The following is a 22036-nucleotide window of genomic DNA, read 5'->3' on the forward strand; positions in this document are numbered from 1 at the left end:
ATCCATTCATATGGAGGAACACTCTATTTTAATGTGATCAGAATAAAACCAGTAGGTAGGAGACAGCAGATGTGCCATAACTCCCTTTGCCTTGATTGATTTGGGGTACCCAAAATTTAGACACTAATACCCCTCCCAGTTAAAAAAAAAATAAGTATGCATCACTTATTTTTTTTAATAAAATAAAAGGCCAAATAAAGAATGTAGGACTTCATGAACAAACACTTGTATCAAGGAGCCCTTTTGATGGATGTGTCCATGCAGAAAACTATCATCTTCACTAATGAATAAGCAACAATGAATAATTAAATGCTGGGACTTGCCACAGTGAAATCAGAAATCTTGTTTATGGAGAAAAGGTGTATCAAATAGAAGAAAGATTCACTTAAATTTTGAAGAACATTCATTTTTCTCCTTTAATATTAAATAACTAATATTGCTAAATGCAAGAAAGAAATGTCACAAAAAGCTTAGGAAAATATAATGAGATTTTATACATTCAAAAAATAATTTGGTACTACTTTTTCAGTTGAGATTTTAATTTTTCAATGGCTCATACTCAAAAATTTCACTGGTTCTTAGCAATATCAGCACAGATAGGTAACAATGTGGATACAAAACTGGGTCCTAAAGACTGTCATACAATGAGACCATAGAAACTTCCATAAGGGACTATGTCTCAAAATAGAAAGTGATATGTACCGAAGAGAGATACCAAGTAAACGTGTTGGGAATTCACTGCAGAGAGAAATGACTTAGGATAAGAGGATCAGCATGAGGGGGGAAGAGCTTCAAACTGGGAGTTAAGGAATGGTTTGGACATGCAGAAACAGGAAGGGGTATTACAGGCAGAGGGACAACATGAAGGAAGGTACTGAAAGTGCATATAGGCACAGATTATGGAGATTATTATTAAGGACAAGTAGGGAAGATCTGCTTAGAGTCAAACTTCGGAAGGCTTTCCTTTGCAGTTGAACAGGGAGGGTTTTGCGTAGGAAAGTGAAATGGCCCAAGATCTTCCTTGGGGATATTTTCCAGCAGACTTGTGTAGACTGATTACAAAGAGCCAGGTAGGGTTGTAAATATTCAGGAAAGGGGGCATAGGGGTTTAAATTCAGGCTTTAGTCATGGAAACAGAGGGGATGGTTCCAAGAAAAGCTGTGGGTGATAAAATTAGTGAGATTAGACTAGTTTGTTTTATCTGAATCACATGGCAGGCCTGTGAAACCATAGATTTCTGGACCTCACCCCCCGAGTTTCTGACTCAATAGATCTCTGATGGAACCTGGAAAATTGCATTTCTAACAAGTTCCCAAGTGCTGCTGGGTTTGAGAACCACTGCTCTGCTATGACATAGGACATCGAAACAGCACTCAGTAATCCTTCACCTTAATCCCAGGTTTGAATCATATGTCTTAATAAAAGGAAGATGCAGAACTAAGATTAGGACTCACTGAGGTTGCAGTGCCAGAGGGCTTCAAGGGGAGTCCTCGGTAAATAATTTCAAGTATGCACTCGGAGCATTGGAGGAGATGAAGCATGTGGGTCATACAAACGTGAAAGGGATGAATTTACAGACAGAGGATTTAGGCTAGAACTTTGTGGGTGTGTGACAGAAGGTGAAGAGGGGACAGAGAAATAAGAGTGTTTCGAGGGCTGGAGAAGAAGCACACAAGGTAGTAGGCTTTTCAGTAGTCTACCAGTAATTACACTAATACATTTAGAGTAGGGGGGGGGGGCGGGGGCAGGGGGAGGGTTCCATGGAAAGTAATCTCACAGATCGATCTGATCATGAATTCCTAACTGGACAGGTCATGGTGGGTAGTCATGCCACAGGCATATAACCTTTTAGTAAAAGGTTTATCTTTGTCTTACCCAAACCATGCCCATTGTATCTGTGCACCTGGGTTAACACATCTTTGAAACAATCACCCTCAAGAGAGCATATCATCTTAACTAACCTGTAATCCAATCCCCACCTTACTTTCTCCCACTTTCATGTCATCTTCGTTGTCCCCTCAATTTCAAATGCATAACAGAAGCTGCAAAGTTGTTATTCTCCAAAGCATTTGAGATCTTGCTCCTGCCTATTTGGCCCAAATAAACTCATTTTCTCCACACTGGTTTGGATGTTGTTTTTTGTTTTTTAAAGATTTTTTAAAAATTGATTTTTGAGAGAGAGGAAGGGAGAGGGAGAGAAACATCAATGGGCTGCCTCTTACAGGCCCCCTTATGGGGGCAGGGAGAATTAAGCCCAAAACCTGTGCATGTGCCCTGACCAGGAATCAAACCAGCAATCTTTCAAGTGCATGGGACTACACCAAACCACTGACAACTGAGCCACACCAGCCAGGGCAGGTTTGGACATTTTTTACATCGACAGTATGCCTGCCTCAATAATTTACTCATGAGACTAGTATTTAAATACTGGTATTGAAATTACCTGTATGTAAATTAAAATTCCTCCCCTGGAGGCAATAAACACATTTTGTAACACTTTTCAGCTTAGAAAGCACCCCACATCCTCCATCTCATTTATGTTCACTTATAACTTTGAGGGCTGAAGGAGAACACAGGATGTGTGATGTAAGGCAAAGAAAAAGTCTTGGTTTCTTTACCAACATTTCCAAACAACTCAGAGTGGACAAGGGCGCCAGAGAAACAAAGAGAACTTTGGCTCAGAATTTTTCCAGGGGTTACAGTTTACCAAAGCTCCTCTCCTAACTAAATTAGCCTTGAGGATAAGCAAACAAAATTAATCACTCTCATTTCATTTATACCACCAGAGGGCGACAATGGCAAAGGAATGTTCATAACGCCTTTTGTTCTAGGGTTTCTGCACTCGATGCGCGTTCATTCCTGAGTAGTAGTTGGGAGTAGGGAAAGACTATGAATCACTTAGTCTCCTTACTTCTATGTTAGTTGTCCTTTAGTCCAGTCTCATTATGTGTGAGAGATGTAATGAAGAAAGGTGGGCTCTTCTGATTTTTTGGGGAAGTGAGGGTGGGGCCCAGTTTGGTATCTGGATGACAGGGAATCCTGTCACCAGGCAACCCTAACACAAAGCCTTGTCACTTCTATATATAGAAAACAGTCTTCAATTTTCCCTCAGTTGATTAAATATTATTTTTTGAAATGTGAAACATTGCCAAAGGTTCCAAAAGTGAAAAAACATACAAAGAGGTACACACAAAGAAAACTTACCTTACCTACGGCTTTGGACAGTGGTTGGTTGGGGGGTGAGCGTTCTGATGAGGCACACAGGGAACAACGGGGGTGCCAGTAATGTTGTTTTTCTTGATCATGGTGTTGGTTATATGTGATCACTGTGTGGTATTTCAAGCTATACTCCTGTAACTTCTACTTCTCTGCAATGTATACTTCAAAAAAAAGCTTAAATTTCCTTGCAAAATTGGGACATAGGTTTTAGGCTTAAATATGGTAAACACAAGGTTTTACATTAGTTAAAATGGAATCTCATATAAGGAACAATTACAGTTATTTCAAGTAACAACTCAATTATTAATTTCAAGGATTTTCTAATACAACTCCAATGTCATACAGAAAAAATGAGTTGGTCTAAACATGCAAACACAGCAGCCATAGCAAAGCAGAGCTCGATACACAGTCTACAATTTTCTTTCCTTCATTAGTTTCACTTAATCAAGTACTAGTTTAGAAATATTGGTCTTTACAACACCATGATTGTACAACCCTTTCTGGACTAAAGATTTTATCAATAGCATTTTTCATCTCATGCTTATCATGCATATGTTTTCCCATGTCCTGAACAAACTAAATTTTTTCCACATTGAAACAAATTATTACCCTCATATATTTTTAGCATTTATACTCAACTATTAGGAGCCAAATACTATTATAAAACTAAAAAGATTTTAAGGTTCTAATGAAAAGTATTATGTAAGCCGGTAGACGTTTTATCTTTCAACATTTTGTTGGGAAAAAAAATCTTTGGAATATGTATTTTAAAGTATTAACAAAGCCCAATTTAAAGTATAGTAACCACATTTTCCAATGATCTGAAATGACTCAATAGGTCTAATGTACAAGTGTTCTTTAGGTGAACAATAAAATGAAATTGTTCTTAGGAAGGTTCTAAAATAAGCACTGAAAACTAAATATTGAATAGAACTACTAACAGGTGTTCTGACCTCGAAGAGAGTAGCTATGTGTCAGTGCATTTGCCAAGCTTTTAAAAACAGCTTCTGTGCATTAATTAATGATAAAAGGCTGTATTTTTATCTACTAGGAATGCTGACACAGGGTTCTGCAGATCAAGACATGTGGGGAAGATGTGTTGATCAAAGTAAACTCCCAATTTAAGCAAACTTACCAGGATACTGAATCTCATGTATTCAAGTCTCTTAGAAACAGGTAGAAAAATCAGAATGCTTAATAATCCTATTTAGTCAAACACTTTAAAAAACAAATTTAAATATAAGAGAATGCAACAAGGTATTTGAACCTGAATGCAGAGAATAAATACTTTATTAACTGATTACAATTGAAAGTCACAAACAAAAAAGGGGTGTATTAAGGCAGAGCCATATATATATACATATATATATGACATACATATATATGACATATATATATAGACAAATCCAAAGACTGTTACCGCTTTACATTAATAACCTCTGCATTTTTCTTTTACACATTTAGGCAGTGTGCTTTCTTTTCTTCTCACAGAAATGAATCTTGACCAATATTTTAAATTGTATTTTGATAACAACTTATAGGATCATTGATTTAGACAATGACTAGTGTATCAAATGCTATCTGATAGTTTTCTCAGCATATTCCATTTGTGGTGGTATATTTATGTTGGTGTGGAAAATTTGATAATCATCTTTTTTCCAGTAAAACTAACACATAATTTTAAAAAATGATTTTGGATAGTCTTAACTAAAATAAGCTTGGACTTCCACGTCAGTCAAATGCCCAAAGCATATTGTTTTCTGCCCTTCCCTAGACCTTCCTGTATGTTTTAAGTAGCCTTTAGAATATGATCACATGGTTTAATTTCAGATCTATAAATTTTGAGGTTTTCAAAATCCAAACTGACTTCCTTATGCAAAGTGGCAATGCAAATAGCAATCCTACATAGTGAAGAATCATTTTCTTCTGTATAGCTTCCTTTTATAAAAATGGGCAACCACAAAAAAAAAAAAGGTAAGTTTAGTCCATCTGACAAAGCACTGCAGCTCCCTAATTCCACTCTTGAAGGAAAAGGCAGAGGCAAGTTTACATTATCCCAGAAAACTGAATAAATGGCTTTATTTGGTATCTTCAAGAAGCTTCTCCTTCCGTAGGAGATGTTGGTGATGTAGGAGAAACTGTGACTGGTTTTCGTGTAATTCTGTCCAGTTCCGCATGAACATCTGATAGGACAGGCTTCTGGCCTACATTGAAGAAAAAGAAATGAGATTTAGATATAAGTAATAGTATCTTTTATAGCAATGTCTCTTCATTCAAGAAACTGCCAAAGGTTTCATTAATTTTATCTAGCATACTAAAGTAAAAAAAATATATATAAACGAAGCCACTTTAAAATGGAGTCAGAGCTGTGGTCCCAGAGGATGCCTCCAACCTTTGAAATGTTAAAGTAGGGCAAAATAACCTTTGACTGGGCCTAAAGCAGCACTGTATCCCAAACAACTGTGTGCAAAGACAACAAGAAATCAGATTGTTATAGCCACAGACTGAAAATTAAAAACATTCTTTAGAATTAGCATCCCTATGTTAGCTTATCTGTACTTATAGAATTGCCTTCTTCTAGAAGCTGACATAATTGAGCAGTTGATGGAATTGTTCCCCTTCCCTTTCTCATAAATATTCCTGATCCCCCTGGTCTTTGTCTCCTAAAATTATTTAGGTTCCTGCCTGAATTAGTGCTTCCTGAATAGCTATTCTTTTGGACCTCAAATAAATGCTATTGTCTCTCATTTGGTCTTTTATTTTTAGGTTAACATTAAGTGGCATAAACATCCTAATTTAAAAATAAATTCCCTCATTTTATTTTTTTAAATTATTTTATTGATTTTTTACAGAGAGGAGGGGAGAGGGATAAAGAGTTAGAAACATCTATCAGCTGCCTCCTGCACACTCCCCACTGGGGATGTGCCCGCAACCAAGGTACATGCCCTTGACTGGAATCGAACCTGGGACCCTTCAGTCCGCAGGCCTATGCTCTATCCACTGAGCCAAACTGGTTAGGGCAAATTCCCTCATTTTAAATTGTAGAGTCTGAATGGAAATAAAAACTAGCACCCATCAGTTAATCTCATAAAGGTATTTTCAAAAAAGGCATAGAACAATAAGGACAGTAAAAAAGAAAATAACAAAATTTTGGAATCCAGAAAGAAGATAGATTAATGGTAACTAAATTAGCAGTACTGAGAAACTTAATCTACTACACTGTCCATAAGAAAAGCCAAACAGTAATTCAATTTGTACCCAGAAACCTGTAAAAGGTTAAAAAACATGGTAGTTGCAGGCATTTGTGATAAGGGTGACAGGAGGTGGGATTAAAAAAGGAGAATGGGTTAAAAAGTCTGTTTAAAGAGCAACAAAATAAAAAGAAACTAAACTTCATCAAAATTAAAAACTTTTGTGCTACAAAGGACACTACTAAGAAAGTAAAAGGGCCCTGACTGGTTTGGCTCAGTGGATAAAGCATCGGCCTGCGGACTCAAGAGTCCCAGGTTTGATTCCGGTCAAGGACATGTACCTTGGTTGCAGGCACATCCCCAGTAGGGGGTGTGTAGAAGGCAGCTGATCGATGTTTCTCTCTCATCGATGTTTCTAACTCTCTATCCCTCTCCCTTCCTCTCTGTAAAAAAATCAATAAAATATATTTAAAAAAAAAAAAAGAAAGTAAAAGGACAACCAATTCAGTGAGGGAAAACATTTGCATATCCTTTATCTGATAAGGGTCTAGTACACAGATATTTGAAGAACACTTAAAATTCAACAGTAAAACGACACATAACCCAATTTAAAAATGGGCAAAAGATTTAAACAGAAATTTCTCCAAAGAAGGTATACAAATGGTCAGTAAACACATTAAAAGATTCTCAACATCATTAGCTATCAAGGAAATGCAAACCAAAATCACAAGGAGACAGGACTTCCTAGACCAGTGATGGCGAACCTATGACACGCGTGTCAGAGGTGACACGCACACTCATATTTTTGGTTGATTTTTCTTTGTTAAATGGCATTTAAATATATAAAATAAATATCAAAAATATAAATCTTCGTTTTACTATGGTTGCAAATATCAAAAAATTTCTATATGTGACATGGCACCAGAGTTAAGTTAGGATTTTTCAAAATGCTGACACGCTGAGCTCAAAAGGTTCACCATCACTATCCTAGACCCTGGAATCTTCAGAAACACTGGGACTGTTCTAATAAAAAAGATGGACAATAACAAATATTGAAGAGAATGTGGAGAAATTGGGACCCTCATACCTTGCTTTGGGGAATGTATGTTCATAGCAGTATTATTCATAACTAGAGGCCCAATGCACAAAATTAATGCATGGGTAGGGTGCCTAGGCCTGGTCATGATCAGGGCGGATTTGTGGGGGGATCAGCAGGGTGCTGGGGGGGGGGGGGGCACTGGCACCTGCCTTGGCTGCCCTGGGGCCTACAGGCTGGGAACAGCTCCTATGTTGAGCGTCTGCCCCCTGGTGGTCAGTGTGCGTCATAGGGACGGGTCGTTCCACTGTTTGGTTGATTTGCATATTAGGCTTTTATTATATAGACTAGAGGCCCGGTGCACAAAATTTGTGCACTCCGGGGGGAGGTGCACAAAAATTTGTGCACTCAGCTCGGCCTGTGCCCTCTCGCAGTCTGGTACCCCTCGGGAGATAACGACCTGCTGGCTTAGGCCTGCTCCCGGGTGGCAGAGGGCAGGCCCAATCCCTAGGTGCAGCCCCTGGTCGGACTCAGAGCAGGGCTGATTGGGGAGTTGGGGCGCTGCCCCGTCATGCACAGAGCAGGGCGGATCGGGAGGTTGCGATGCCACCCTCAGTCACGCTCAGGGTAGGGACGATTGGGGGGTTGGGCACCGCCCCCGTCACACTCAAGGCAGGGTCCATGGGCAGGTTGCAGCGCCACCCCCTGTCACGCACAGAGCAGGGCCAATCAGGGGGTTGGGGCGCTGCCCCCTGTCACTCACAGAGCAGGGCCCATCAGGGGGGTTGGGGCTCCATACCCTGTCACGCACAGAGCAGGGTCGATCAGGGGATTGGGGAGCTCCCCCCTGTCACGCACAGAGCAGGGCCGATCAGGGGATTGAAGAGCTCCCCCCGTCACTCACAGAGTAGGGCCGATAGGGGAGTTGGGGCACCGCCCCCTGTCACACACAGAGCAGGGCGGATCAGGGGGTTGGGGTGCTGCACCCCGTCACACTCAAGGCAGGGCCGATGGGGAGGTTATGGCTCTACCCCATCACACACAGAGCAGGGCCTGTGGCGGGGGGGGGGGGGAGGTTCGGGCACCGCCCTCTATCACCCTCAGAGCAGGGCCCATCAGGGGGTTGGGGCGCCGCCACTCTCACACTCAGGGAAGGGCCAATGGGGAGGTTATGGCTCTACCCCGTCACACACAGAGCAGGGCCCATGGTGGGGGGAGGGGGGCGGGGTTGGGGCGCCACACCCTGTCACACACAGAGCAGGGCCGATCAGGGGGTCGGGGCACCGTGCCCTGTCACACACAGAGCCGCAGGGCGATCAGGGGGTTGGGGAGCTCCCCCCATCAGGCACAGAGCAGGGCTGATCAGGGGGTTTGGGCGCTGCCCCTGTCACACTGATCCTGGTGCTGGGAGGCATATTACCCTTTTACTATATAGGGTAGAGGCCTGGTGCACAGGTGGGTGCCAGCTGGTTTGCCGTGAAGGGTGTCCTGGATCAGGGTGGGGGTCTCGCTTGGGTGCCTGGCCAGCCTGGGTGAGGGGCTGATGGCTGTTTGCAGCTGGTCACACCCCCTTCAGGGTGGGGGTCCCCACTGGGGTGCCTGGCCAGTCTGGGTGAGGGGCTGAGGACTGTTTTCAGGCTGGCGGGTGACTGAAGCTCCCAACTGCTCCTTTTTTTCTTTTTCTCTTTTATTCTGGGCCAGCTTTAGCTCTGAGGCTTGGCTCCAGCTCTGAGGCCTCGGCTGCTGAAAGCAGGTATCTGGTTTGTTTGGGTTCTATAATCGAAACACTGTTTCAACTCCAGCTCTGAGATCCCGGCTGGCTGAAAGCAGGTTTCTGGGGTTTTGTTTAGCTTCTATATTTGTAACAATGTTTCAAACTGCAAGCTCAGAGGCCGGCAGCGGCAGGCGGGGAACGTTGGCTTCCTCCATCACTGGAGTAAGCAAGCCTCATGTTTGCTTCAAGCTGCCTGGCTGCTGGCCGCCATCCTGGCTGGCAGTTAATTTGCATATCACCCTGATTAGCCAGGGTAGCGGAGGTACGGCTAATTACCATGTTTCTCTTTTATTAGATAGGATAGCCCCAAAGTGGAAATAATATAAATGTCCATCAACTGATGAATGGATAAAGTGTGACATATCAATACAATAGAATTTTATTCAGCAGTAAAAAAGAAATAAAAAATTGAAATATTGAAACATTAAAGAACCTTGAAAACATTATGTTAAAGAAGCCATATTCATATGAAATCTCCTGATCAGCAAGTCACAGAAACAGAAATCAGATTAGTATTACCTAGGAATTGGGGCTCCAGGGGAGGGAAAGAGTAACTGCTAATAGGTTGGAGGTTTCTTTCTGGGGAGATGAAAATATTCTAAAATCAGATTATAGTGATGGTTTGCATAACTCTGTAACTATATGAACACTTTAAATGAGTGAACTTCACTTCACAGTATGTAAATTATATCTCCATAAGACTGTTTTATAAAAAAAAAAAAAAGCTCCGGTAACTATACCTGACTTTTTGGCAGATGGTGGTAAACCACTGCTTCCACCTCCAGCCCCAGTTCCAGGGCTGCCACCACCAACACTGGGGCCTCCCGGAGAACCAGTCTTTTTACTCAGCAAACTATTGAAGAAATTTGCCAGGACACCTTCACTTGTAGCTCCAGCTATAAAACAAAACACAAAAACTTTCAATCAAAACATCAGGTTTTTCTGTAAATTATTATTTTAGTAATCACACATAGAAAATGAATAATAGACTTGAAATTTAAGAGCTGTATGTTCCAAATTCAAGTCTAGTTTGATATTAGAGGCTGGGTAACTTCTCTGATCTATTCATATAGAACAAAATATAAATAACCTTTAAAAATGCAAGATAATTATTTTAAAATTAGAATGTTATTTTAAAAAGGCCAAAGGCATATTAAACAGATATTAGTTGCTATATATCTCTGCTTTGAAAGGGGTTCTTTAAAAATATAATGTTGAAAAATATCTGCCTCAAGTACTATAAAAAGTTATCTAATTCTCCTATATGATTATCCATATAGTTTTTCATGTTAATTGCAAGTAACCTATTATTATAAAAATATGAATTTCTTCAATGACCTACCATAGGAGAATGATTAAATAAACACAAAGCTATCATAAAGCTTCCATCATAGAAATAACATATTAAGACTATACTGTAAAATGGTTTTCAGTCTAACTATGAGATTATATCTATAGAGACAAAGATTAGAAGCTATTGCACAAAAACCACTATGGTAAAAGGGGATTTTAAGTAGATTTCTTTCTACTGAAAACATACTGTGTTGTTTTCTCCAAGAAAAAAAGAAATGTACCTTTCATGTTTGGATCAATTTTTTTTGACCCAGCAGGGATGGGTGACACGCTGGCAACATTGGATGACACTGATCTGTTTGGTGTTCGAGGGGAGCCTCCTGGGACTCTTGGTGAAGCATCCTATGTAATAGGAAAGCCATAATTATAAAAACTAGAAACTTTTAACTTCACAAAAGTTCTTATTATAAACTAGGGGCCCGATGCACAAAATTCGTGCAAGGGCCTTGGCCCCGGTCCCCGCCCACCACCGCTGCTGCCGCAGCCGGGGGCCTCTCCCGTGGCTCCTGCCCACTGTGGCTTTGTCCAGAAGGAAGAACATCCAGAAAGACGTCTGGTCTAATTAGCAAATTACGCTTTTATTATTACAGAAGATAGAAATTATTTTGCAACTGTACCCCATCTGTTCTTTTACACTGCAAACCACTGACAAAAACGTTTAGCAATCGTGTCCTCTGTTAAGGACAGAAAAAAGGCCTGTCTTTTTCTTTGCTGTGGCCTCCCACAATTTATAAAAGCACCTGGTAATTAAATCCCAATGTTTTTAGCTCCTCTGATTCAAACAGCCCCTCTGTTCAAACTGCAAAACAAGATAAGCTACTCTCAAGGCTACATTCTTGCATTCCCCCTTCTCCATGCTGTTTTTACAATTCAGGTATAATTCACATCAAGGAGTTTCTAGTTAGTAGAGAGTTCCCTCGCTCTCCTCCCCTTCAAACAAGCCTCTTTTGAACTCTTCATAACTTTTGCTCTAAGCATGCTTTACAACAGTATTTCCCAACGTGGGGCACATGCTCTACAGGGGGACAATTTGATTGTTAAGGGGGGCAATTTGAGAATGAATTATTAACAGTGAATTTTTGCATATCTTATGGTTCTAGGGGCCTCATATACAGTATATAAATATATATTGTGACATATTTATGCATTTCAGTTCTCTGTTTTGAAACTTTATTTGCTATTTTTTCATATCACTTCATATTATTTTTTTTTAAACAATTTCTTAGTGATTTCTTCCTCAATACTTCAACTGTCCTTTCATTCTTTTATTTTTTTCTTTCATGGGTGCCATGTTCTTTGGAAGCTTGTTTAGACCAAGTTAACGGCCTTTTAGGCTTCCTCCACGTGAACAGGAGTTCACTTTTTGAATAATAAGAATTATATGTCACGGGAGTGGGGGGGGGGCAGCAGGAGTTTAGAGATGCTTAGGTGGGGCATGGCCAAAAAAAAAAAAAAAAGGTTGAGAACCACCGTTTTACAGGCTTTGGGGAAAAATCTGATAAGACACCTCCCTAAAACATCTGTCCCCATCTCCTAAAAAACAAACTATATTTTCAAGACAACCTCCTTGATGTCTGCTCAACTTCAACCCAAAATCCTCCTCCCTTTCTTGACACCTAGCAACAGCAGCCATTACTCTTTAAAAGGGGAAGGTGCTTTTTGTTTCTTGCCCTGTATTGATTAGCAATGCACCAGGCCTTTCCCTTCTGGGAAAGTAAAATAAATTTCCTCTCTTCATCTCTTCTTTTGGTTGTAAATTCCTTCACTGGCCAAACCCTAACATCTTCATTATTAGAAAATACCAGAGACCCATCACATTTTAGAATACTAATTTTCCCTTCAATGGAAAAAGAAAACGTATTGAGTACTAAAGGGTGGTTACTGGCATAAGTTTGAGAGTCAGATCTGGGTTCCAATGTAGACTTACATCCTACCAGCTGCATAATGTTAGGGAAGCCAATGTCCTTCAAAGCTTCCATTTCCCCCAGTACAAAATGGGGCTAATAATAGTTCCTGCCTCATAGGGCTGTTGTGAGGATTTATAAAATAACACATATAAATGGTTCAAAACTGATGCATGATAAACACTGCAAAATAGATCTTTACCATTTAAGTCATCTAAAAGGGAGCAAATTTATCTTTAAAAAATCTCACAAATTCCAGAAGAATTCTTAATTCATGTTTATATTAAAGCACACCCATATGAGACATGTATTTGCTTTAAAAAATAAAGAACTAAAGCAGTATGCACTGCATTTTAATAGTTTTGTCAAAATCTGTAATACTGACCACAGGCCGCCCAGCTGCAGTTGGTGGTTGCTTTGCTAAAAGGGTCTGAAAAACACAAAAGAATTCTAGGTTAGATACTCATATAACATGTACTACTATGATTGTATTTTCTTCTACTTCTTTTTTTAATTCTCACCCGAGGATATTTTTTCATTGATTTTAGAGAGAGTGGAAGAGAGAGGGAAAGACAGAGAAGCATTGATGTGAGAGAAGCACATCTATTGGTTGCCTCCTGCACACCCCCTGACCAGGGCCCGGGCTGGGGAGGAGCCTGCAACCCAGGTACGTGCCCTTGACCAGAATCGAACCCGGGACCCTTCAGTCTGCAGGCCAACGCTAATCCACTGAGCCAAACCGGCTAGGGCTGTATTGTATTTTTAAAGAAACTACATAAAAAACAGTTTACCCAGTAACCCCACTCAGTCTGTTTATGATGTAATTTCATACCTGTAGCTTCATAAGAAATACTTGGTCATCTTCTGCCATAATTTCCTTCTCATGCACAAACTGAAATGAGCAATGAGCAATGCATAAATGAGCAAGTCTAGAAGCAGTAGAAGCAGGGATATTTGCAACTTATTTTTCCTAATTATACAGCAGACAGAAGAGCCATCACATTCTTATTTCAGGGAAACCAGGAGCAAGTTGCTTTTCATGCACACATGGTCTATTTTCCACCAGTTGCCAGAGTGATCCTTTTAAAAGGTTAGATCAGATTACATCACTCCTCTACTCAAACACCCCCTCCAAGCACTTTCCATCCCACTAAGAATGAAATCCAAAGTCCTTTCTGCAGCCCCAGTGAGGCCCCAAAGACCTTAACTCTGCCTTTCATCTCCTAACCCCTTGGGCATTCCTGCCTCAGGCATGTGCACTTTCAGTTCCCTTTGCCTCACCACTCTCCCCTCTTATCATGGACATTCCCTAACCATTTAACAACAGCATGCCTCTGGTCCCTGTCCTCTGTTTCTCCCCTCTGCTTAACTTGCATAGCACTTCTGACCACTTGAGAGATGGCCCATGTATTGATTTACTGTTACATCACACCCTCCTAGTTAACACCTAGTGCCTAAACAATGGCTTGATAAAAACAACTAAAACAAAGCCCAATTTGTTGGTAAAAGAAAAACTGGGGAAAACCATTGCTTTCTGATGTGTGCATTTCTTTAATAGACAGCCAAACCAAATACCACATCAACTGATTTTTCATTTGACATTACTTTTCTTTTTTTTGATTACCCACAAACAGAAGACAGCTGCCGAATGTAAATGGATTCTTAAGACTCTTAATGTATGTTAGATCAAAATTACTTTTCTTGAAACATACAAATTCAAAGCCAGTGAGAAGTACTATATACAACTTTTCAGAAATGTCTATAATACCTAACTACAGAACACCATGAACTGCTTAACATGAAATTAAGATATATGAAGAAAAAGTACCTTCTGGAATCCAATTTAACGGTCATAAGAGTGGTATGTAATAGTCAAGACTAAATCTGAGCTCTAGGTTAGAAAGTTCACAGCTTCTACCTATTCAAACTATTCAAGATCTACATACTCACTCATACCAATCTGTGATTTCCATTAAAATATGAACTCTGAACTAATATTTTCTAATATAAACATGCCAAAGGCTAAGTCATGACTCAGTAACTGAATAGCTGATTTATGTTCTGATAAAACAGACCTTTATTTTGAATGATACATTACCAACACCCAAATTACACTTGGAAACCCAAATTACACTTTTATCTTTCTACCTTACAATCTTAAAATTATGAACTTCCCCCTCAGTTTAAATGCAAAAGTATTGAGATTATGTGTGTATATACTAAAACTGTTACCTTTCGAACAGGTGGTTTAGTTATAATGTCTTCAAAATTATCTTCTGCTTTTAATGTTTGAAAATTTTCGTGTAATATTCCTATTTTCTTATCATTATCCCACCCCGCTGGACTGGAAAGAAACACACATGAGAAATTTTCAAGCATTTATATAGTTATTCTTTTCATTTAAGCCATGATCAGATTAAAAGGAACATTTTATGAAAATAAATTTGACCAATTATGGAAAACCAATCAGGTTTTAAATTATAGAGCTCAAGTTATAGTTTACTAAATCACCTCCCAATTTTATTCAGATAACTTTTTAAAATCAGGTCTCAATTATATATTGGATGCTTTATGTTATATCATAACCAATTAAAGAGTAAGTAGATATACTGATATATACACTCAATAGATAGCAATAACATGGCCTTTCGAAGAGGGCTCAGGCCAGCAGTAAATCTAAAAGACAATGATAAATAGGTCAGGGCAGGTTATAAATAAAACAGTCTAGGGACAGATTCTCACCTACTCATCATGGAAAGGTCTCTACTGGTCTCACCTCAAAACTGAAAATGATGACTCACCATCAAACTGTAGCAACAATAAGTGATAAAATAATATATTTAAGAGCATACTTACATAAATACTGCATCTTTTTCCACCACAACAGCAGGAATCTTATACGGAAATCCATATAGTTTCTGAACGATGTATTTATATACTAAATCTGTATTTTTGTTTTCTTTTACTGAAGTGTAAATAAGTGCTGCACCATCTGAATAGAACCATTAAAGAAATTTCTGGACAAATTCCACAAACAGGTCATAAAGTTCTTGTTCTCAGCCTAACATTCACAGCTACATGATTTATTCGTTTCAAAAATAATTTCTAAAGGTGTATTATATATGGTCATCGAAGATTTCAAAAGTATAAAATACTTAAATGCAGGCTAAAAGGCAAACAAAACATTTTATAATAAGCTATAATAAAATAAAACCAAAAGTCTCATTAAGCCAAAAAAGAAAAGGTAAATTTAGTAATACTGACACTACTACTACCTATATTTAAAGCACATGAAGAGGCAATTTCTTTTTAAAACTTCATGGAGGGGTATTATTTATCAACAACAGTTTTGTTTGCCTTTTCAACAAAAATGGTTTGCAGAAGTACCTCTTACGATTTTTACTAGTTCCAAGGAATGAGGACTTTGGGGACAAAGCTCCAGAGACCCACAAAAAAGAGAAGATGAACCAATAGGTATTACCAGGAAGCTTTCAGAAATGATCCAAGGTAAAGTAGATTTCATGGCTAAAACTTGAGCTAAGATAATCTCACATGATATATTAATAAAAGCAGATCATAACTTTTACCCAAACAACATAAATCAAAAGAGACCTGTGAAAAAAAGGGTCAGTGTGACTACTGACAATGTGGTCAGCGAGGCTATCAGAAATTCTATGACCACTGGCCATGATGTCCTGAAAGAGATGGTAACTTATGCCTGAGGAAATGCTGGGAATGGGCTGACTTCTGATCTGAGACATTCATATTTGCTAGGACATGAACTTGAAAGTGGTATTGCTAAATACTACTTAACATAAATCTTGGTAGAAATAAATATCATAGTCTTAAGTAAAAGCTTAATTGTGTAAATTTTTCATTAATGATCTTCCTCATGTGAACCCATTTATAATTTGAAAGATGTCTACAGCTGAAAATTTTGCATTGCAATTAAAATTTTAAAAATAAAGATGATTTTGAACTGTTGCCCTCACTCACAGACACACACACACACACCTCACTATTAAAGTCAACTAGCTCTATCTACTAAAAGGTCTGTAATTATCTCGGTGGACAGCTTACTTCCTGATTACATTTCTGTATGTACATTTTCAAATAGAGCATTAATACATCTTAAAAGAGACTGTTCTCAAATTTTGTAATCTTCAAAGATAAAAAGGGCTTTATATTCCTACTTTAATTACTTTCACTTTTTGTTCTCTTTTTGAAGACTCTTTATATAGACTAATGCCCTTTAATTCAACCTGACTCAGCCTTTATGTGACATGAGAAAGGGCCACGGAGAGAACAAAGTACTGAAGGAAAAAGGAAAGGGAAACTACCAGTGTTGAGTGATCTTATTCATTATTCAGCTAGGCTTTCTATTAAGTGGTCCTTAAATTAAATGTCCATTAATGAAAATGAAAAACTACTGATACTATACATACATGTATATTATTTATTATTCTTACCTACTCCTAATATCATTTCTTCACTTTTCAGACCCAAAAGCTTTGGTTGCGGAATGAAACCACAAACTATCTGGTGCACAACTCTCTCCATTTGGTGCACTCAAGCTGTGGTGAAGTTTTTGACAGTAAATTCTCTTAAAAACATTCACTACTAACCCTCACTTTATCCTCCGTTTAGTTGTACATGTTATTAATTGGCTCATCTAATCCTTGTAACCTAGACTAGACAAGATTCCTTATGATAGGTTTTCTAACCTTGTGATCATCAAAATCACCCAGAAAGCTTTTCAAAAGTATAGATTCTCGCCCTAACCGGTTTGGCTCAGTGGACAGAGCGCTGGCCTACGGACTGAAGGGTCCCAGGTTCGATTCCGGTCAAGGGCATGTACCTTGGTTGCAGGCACATCCCCAGTAGGAGGTGTGCAGGAGGCAGCTGGTCGATGTTTCTCTCTCATCGATGTTTCTAATTCTCTATCCCTCTCTCTTCCTCTCTGTAAAAAATCAATAAAATATATTTAAAAAAAAAAAAAAGTATAGATTCTCTAGCTGACCTTGTAATGTTCCCAATTAGTAAGTCTTAGATGGCACAGCCAGATTTTGAAACCACTACTTTAGATTATATGTGGAGATAACATACCAAACATATTAAAAATAAGAACAAACGAACCTAAATGTTGATCTTGCCCCACCACCCACCCAATAAATGAATACCACTTTGGGGGGGGGGGGGGAGAGCAACTGGTTTCATTTATTCAGACTCTAAAACCGAATGTCAATATTATTAATTATACTAAAAGTATTGAATTATTCTATTTATAACTGGGAATTGAACTTTAAAAAAAGATAATAATACATACTAGGTTTCATAACAGTTTCATCTCAGCATTTTAGGATATAAACACATTGGTGGTATAAATACAAGTTTTTAATCAGAATGATTACAATGCATACTCATTAAAACTTTCCAAATAAGACTAATATTTATTTTTCTTTAGTACTTTAAACACAGCAAATCAAATTTATATACTTTAATATTTGCTTTTATATCTCAAAATACCCAGATATAAATGATTTGAGAACTAAAATGATATTTCCAGCCAGAGGCAGAAGGAACAAAGCTTATGGAATTTCTAAAGTCCCATCAATTTAATTCCTTTCCTTAAAAACAAACAAACAAACAGGTAAGGTACATTAAGGTACATTGCACTAATCAATGTATTAAAAGGATACACTGTAAACAAAACTTCCGGATATGTGACTGAATAAAATCAAAATGTTCATCTTTGTAGTCATGTTCTTTCTCCAATACACTAATGGCATCACACTGTTGGGTTAAAATAATTTAAAAAAACAATACATTAACTTTAAATAATCAAGTTTAAATATAATGATTTAAACAGTTCAATTTTGGGTGGGGGAATATCACAAAACTACCACTTTGCACAGTAGGACCTAGAATAGCAATTACTCCTATTTGTCTAGAGACATTTAGTTGGAATCTTAAGACTAATAAATAATTTTATTCCTTTAAAAAAAAGCACTGGGGGAAAAAAAAGCACTGAATTCAAAGCTATACTGAATGTGGCGAAAACACTATAGAGAAAGTTTTAGTACAGAACAAGACAAGTTTATAATACTTGTTAATTCAACTACTTATGTCCTAGAACAAAGTTTTTAAGATCTAAAATCTATTCTAGTTCTATAAAACACTATGTTCCCAGGGAGTCTGCATCTCTCACTATTTCCTCTTTGTTCCTCTGTTTATCTGATAACTCTGTTGACCTTCATTTCTCCTCTGGTGCCTTTTCACTCTCACTACAATTTCACCAATAGCAAAAAAAGGGGGATTACAGGCTATTTTTTAAATGTTACCTGTACAATCAATGAAACAAATTCTAAATTCTACTTGCTACAGAAAAATGTTACAGAAAAAAAAGGCATGTTCAAATATTTCACCAAAACCTTTCTGAATTGAAGGTATAAAATCTAAAAATAAACACTCAATAATGCTCATTATACCTAATATTAGTTTGGAGTCAAATTTGACATGTAAAGAAATCTTTAAATGAAATAGGAGGATCTGGACCTAAGGCAAGAAGCTTAGTCTCTCTGAATCTCAATGTCTAGTTTTTAAGCCCAGTGGAACTACCATTCTTCATCCACTCCAGCACACACATTCTCCCATCCCCCTACATATTTTAAAAGCTCTTAAACTGAAGAACATCTGATGGTGCTTTAGATTCTGTGAAATATAGTAGATGATCTCTTCTGGCTTGAAAGTTCTATGCATCTATGACATTATTTAATGATTTAGGTTCCTTTAAGCTTAACAGTTTTCTCCTTTGGAAATTTATGAAGCAAGTTGTTGTGTAATTGGCAGGAAAATATCTGCCAATAAACAACTCTTTGCCAAACAAAACAAAAACAAACCACACACAAGAGGATCCTAGTGTGACAGTTTAAAAATAGTTTTAAAGAAAAGGTATAAGTAACAATTAACTAAAGCAGGATCATCATTTGAAAAGCAGATAACAGACTTGATTTAAATGCTACCCTTCCCCAATTGTTATTGATAAATTTTGTAGTTTTTAAAGTAAAATTTAAGGTAGATTAAAATTTTTTTTATCATTTTTATCCCAAAGATGAATAAATTTCATACCCTCCTTCAATTATATTTGCAAATTTTATGTATTACAAAAAATATTAATAATTTTAGATCTCGAAAGGGTTTATTTGTTCTGTCATTTTCTTAACTATTCCATGACTTACAGACAATAATGGCATACTACTTAGGACCAAATGGTAAGAAGATAAACTTTATATATAAATAATTTTTAAAGGAAATTTGACTTTATTATAAAGTGTATATAATGACAGATTAAATGAACAGAATTTTGATTTTAGCAATCCTCTCAGAACCTCTTTAATAAATAAGTAAAAAACCCCTGATAACTGCATATTAACTTTACATAATGAGTGCTTAAAAGCCTATTTTATTTTAGGTGTTAAAAGTAGATGTTTAAAAGTCTATTTTAAGTATATAATCTTCTGATATTAGGATATTAGTATTCCAATATTTAATGTGCAAATTTATAAAAATTAATAATTAACTTATCATCTTACCTGTGTTTATTTCTTTAAACTGATTGTGTAATAAAGTCTAATTGGAATTTGGGAAATGATATTCAATCACAAAGAGAATATCCAAAGTAATGTTTTCTTTCAAAGAAACTATGATCAAGATCATAAAACCAGCATGTAAATATCATTCAATTATTTTAAACTATTATTTATATTTAAGAAAAATTATCTAGGAAAAATAATGTGTCAACTCCAAAAGGGGTCTGGGAAACAGAACAGTTGTTCATCCTGGGTTAATATCAGTAACAGAATCTCTAGGAAGCAAACTAACCTTTGTGCAAACTACTAGTACTGGAATGCCCAAGTTGTGTGTAAGTGTATCCGCACCCAGGGGTAAAACCACACTGTCGTCTTTGTCTTCCTGTGACATGGTATTTCTTCTCTGAGGAGAAGCTGGGAAATCTTCTCCTGGCTCTACGTATTCTTGAAAGTCTCTAATCACTGAAAATCAAAGTAAATAATTTAATACATAGTTTAGAAATTGCTTTATTTCAGCAGGTAGCTTTTTCTACCATAATCTAAATATATATTTTACTAGAGTTTATACTTGGTCTTGTGTAAAAGAAACAAAAAGGGTTTGTGGAAACTATTTCAAGGACAGTACAGAAACACTGATCCCACGTTAATTATTAGGAGGCAGAGTACAAGACTGAATGGCTCCAAAGAGTGGGATTCAACATAGGCATGGTTTAGTTTGTGCAAATTACTTTAGGAAAGTCACAATCTAGCTTTGCCTATCTTCTCTAATTCACGAGTACTGAAAAAGGATAAAAGAAAAATATATGTGTGAGGAAGGGGGAATTCCACAATTTAAATGACAATCCTAGATGATTTTCTAAATATTAGCTTCCTTCTCTAAACCCCTTATTCAGATCTTCTTTTTACATAGGTGCAATCTTGGGCCACATTCATTCTTTAACCCTGGTGAGAATTAATGTGGTATTATCACCACTGATAAATTTTTACAACTCATTTGCAAGGTTGTCAAAATCTTCACTTAAAACAAGGTGAATGTATCAAGAGCCTAAACAATATATACTTTGACTCAGTAATTATTCTTTGAGGAATTCTCAAAGAAACAACCAGTGATTCCTATATAAGACTGGGATTCCCATATAAGACTGCTTCTCATGTTTAAATATCTGGAAACAAATTATCCACAGCATAGGATTAAAACAGTATATGAGGGAATATTATACAGAGATATAAAGGAAGAAAGTATCTTAAACTTACATGGTGTCAAGGAAGAGGGAATCCTAAACACTTGAGTGCAGTTCCTCCAAGAACAAAGGGACATTGCATTTACCCTTAGCAACTTTGGTAGCTACTACCCTTCAAATCAAAGGCTGAAATCTAACAGTGCTTCTCAAGTTTTTAGCATGCACTCGAGTTTCTGATTTAGTAGTCTGGGGTGGGGCCTAAGAATGTGTATTTTCTGACTAGCTCCCGGCTGTACTGATACTGATGCTGGTAGTCCTGGGACCACTGATGTAGTATAAATTTGGAGAGGGGGACCAAAACCCAAGGCAATGGCCAACAGGAAAGAAAGGTATAGATTAAGAACAGCTAGACATCTTTTTCAATGATTTAGGACATATATTCTCTTGAGTTTTCTGTTTCCTTGCATATAAATTACAGTAAGTGTCAATTCTCCCCAAAAAGTTATTATGAACTAACAATAACAAAGAAAAGCAGTATTCCATCTGTATATTTTCTTAAGCAAAGTACAACACTGACAAGTGAAGCACTATTGGTGAAATTCAGAACTGTGGCAACTGGTTTACAGTTGGAAGTGACCCACATCATTTTCATAATTTCCATGAAAAGTTCCAATTTACATCGGCATGTACAAAATATATTATGTACTTTGTGAATAAAACCAGCTTAATATCTTTATACAGGGTATCCCCCCAAAAAGATATATATTCACTTTGAATAATTGTAAAGGC

General features: G+C 37.6%; 1 protein-coding gene across 1 annotated transcript in view; it reads right to left on the reverse strand.

The window, feature by feature from the left end:
• Positions 1 to 4491: 4491 nt before the first annotated feature.
• DYNC1LI1 (dynein cytoplasmic 1 light intermediate chain 1) overlaps positions 4492 to 22036 on the reverse strand; it is a 33891-nt gene continuing 16346 nt past the window's right edge. Inside the window, exons 5-13 of the mRNA XM_081105845.1 lie at positions 20359 to 20528; positions 18177 to 18270; positions 15334 to 15469; positions 14710 to 14821; positions 13310 to 13369; positions 12863 to 12907; positions 10795 to 10915; positions 9961 to 10116; positions 4492 to 5423 (exon numbers count right to left, since the gene is read on the reverse strand). Of these exons, the coding sequence (XP_080961971.1) occupies positions 5311 to 5423; positions 9961 to 10116; positions 10795 to 10915; positions 12863 to 12907; positions 13310 to 13369; positions 14710 to 14821; positions 15334 to 15469; positions 18177 to 18270; positions 20359 to 20528 (1007 nt within the window). The 3' untranslated portion in view covers positions 4492 to 5310. The remainder of the gene's footprint in view (positions 5424 to 9960; positions 10117 to 10794; positions 10916 to 12862; positions 12908 to 13309; positions 13370 to 14709; positions 14822 to 15333; positions 15470 to 18176; positions 18271 to 20358; positions 20529 to 22036) is intronic.

The sequence above is a fragment of the Myotis nattereri genome (assembly GCF_964212035.1).
Source record: "Myotis nattereri genome assembly, chromosome: 14".
In the NCBI taxonomy this organism is placed as follows: Eukaryota; Metazoa; Chordata; class Mammalia; order Chiroptera; family Vespertilionidae; genus Myotis; species Myotis nattereri.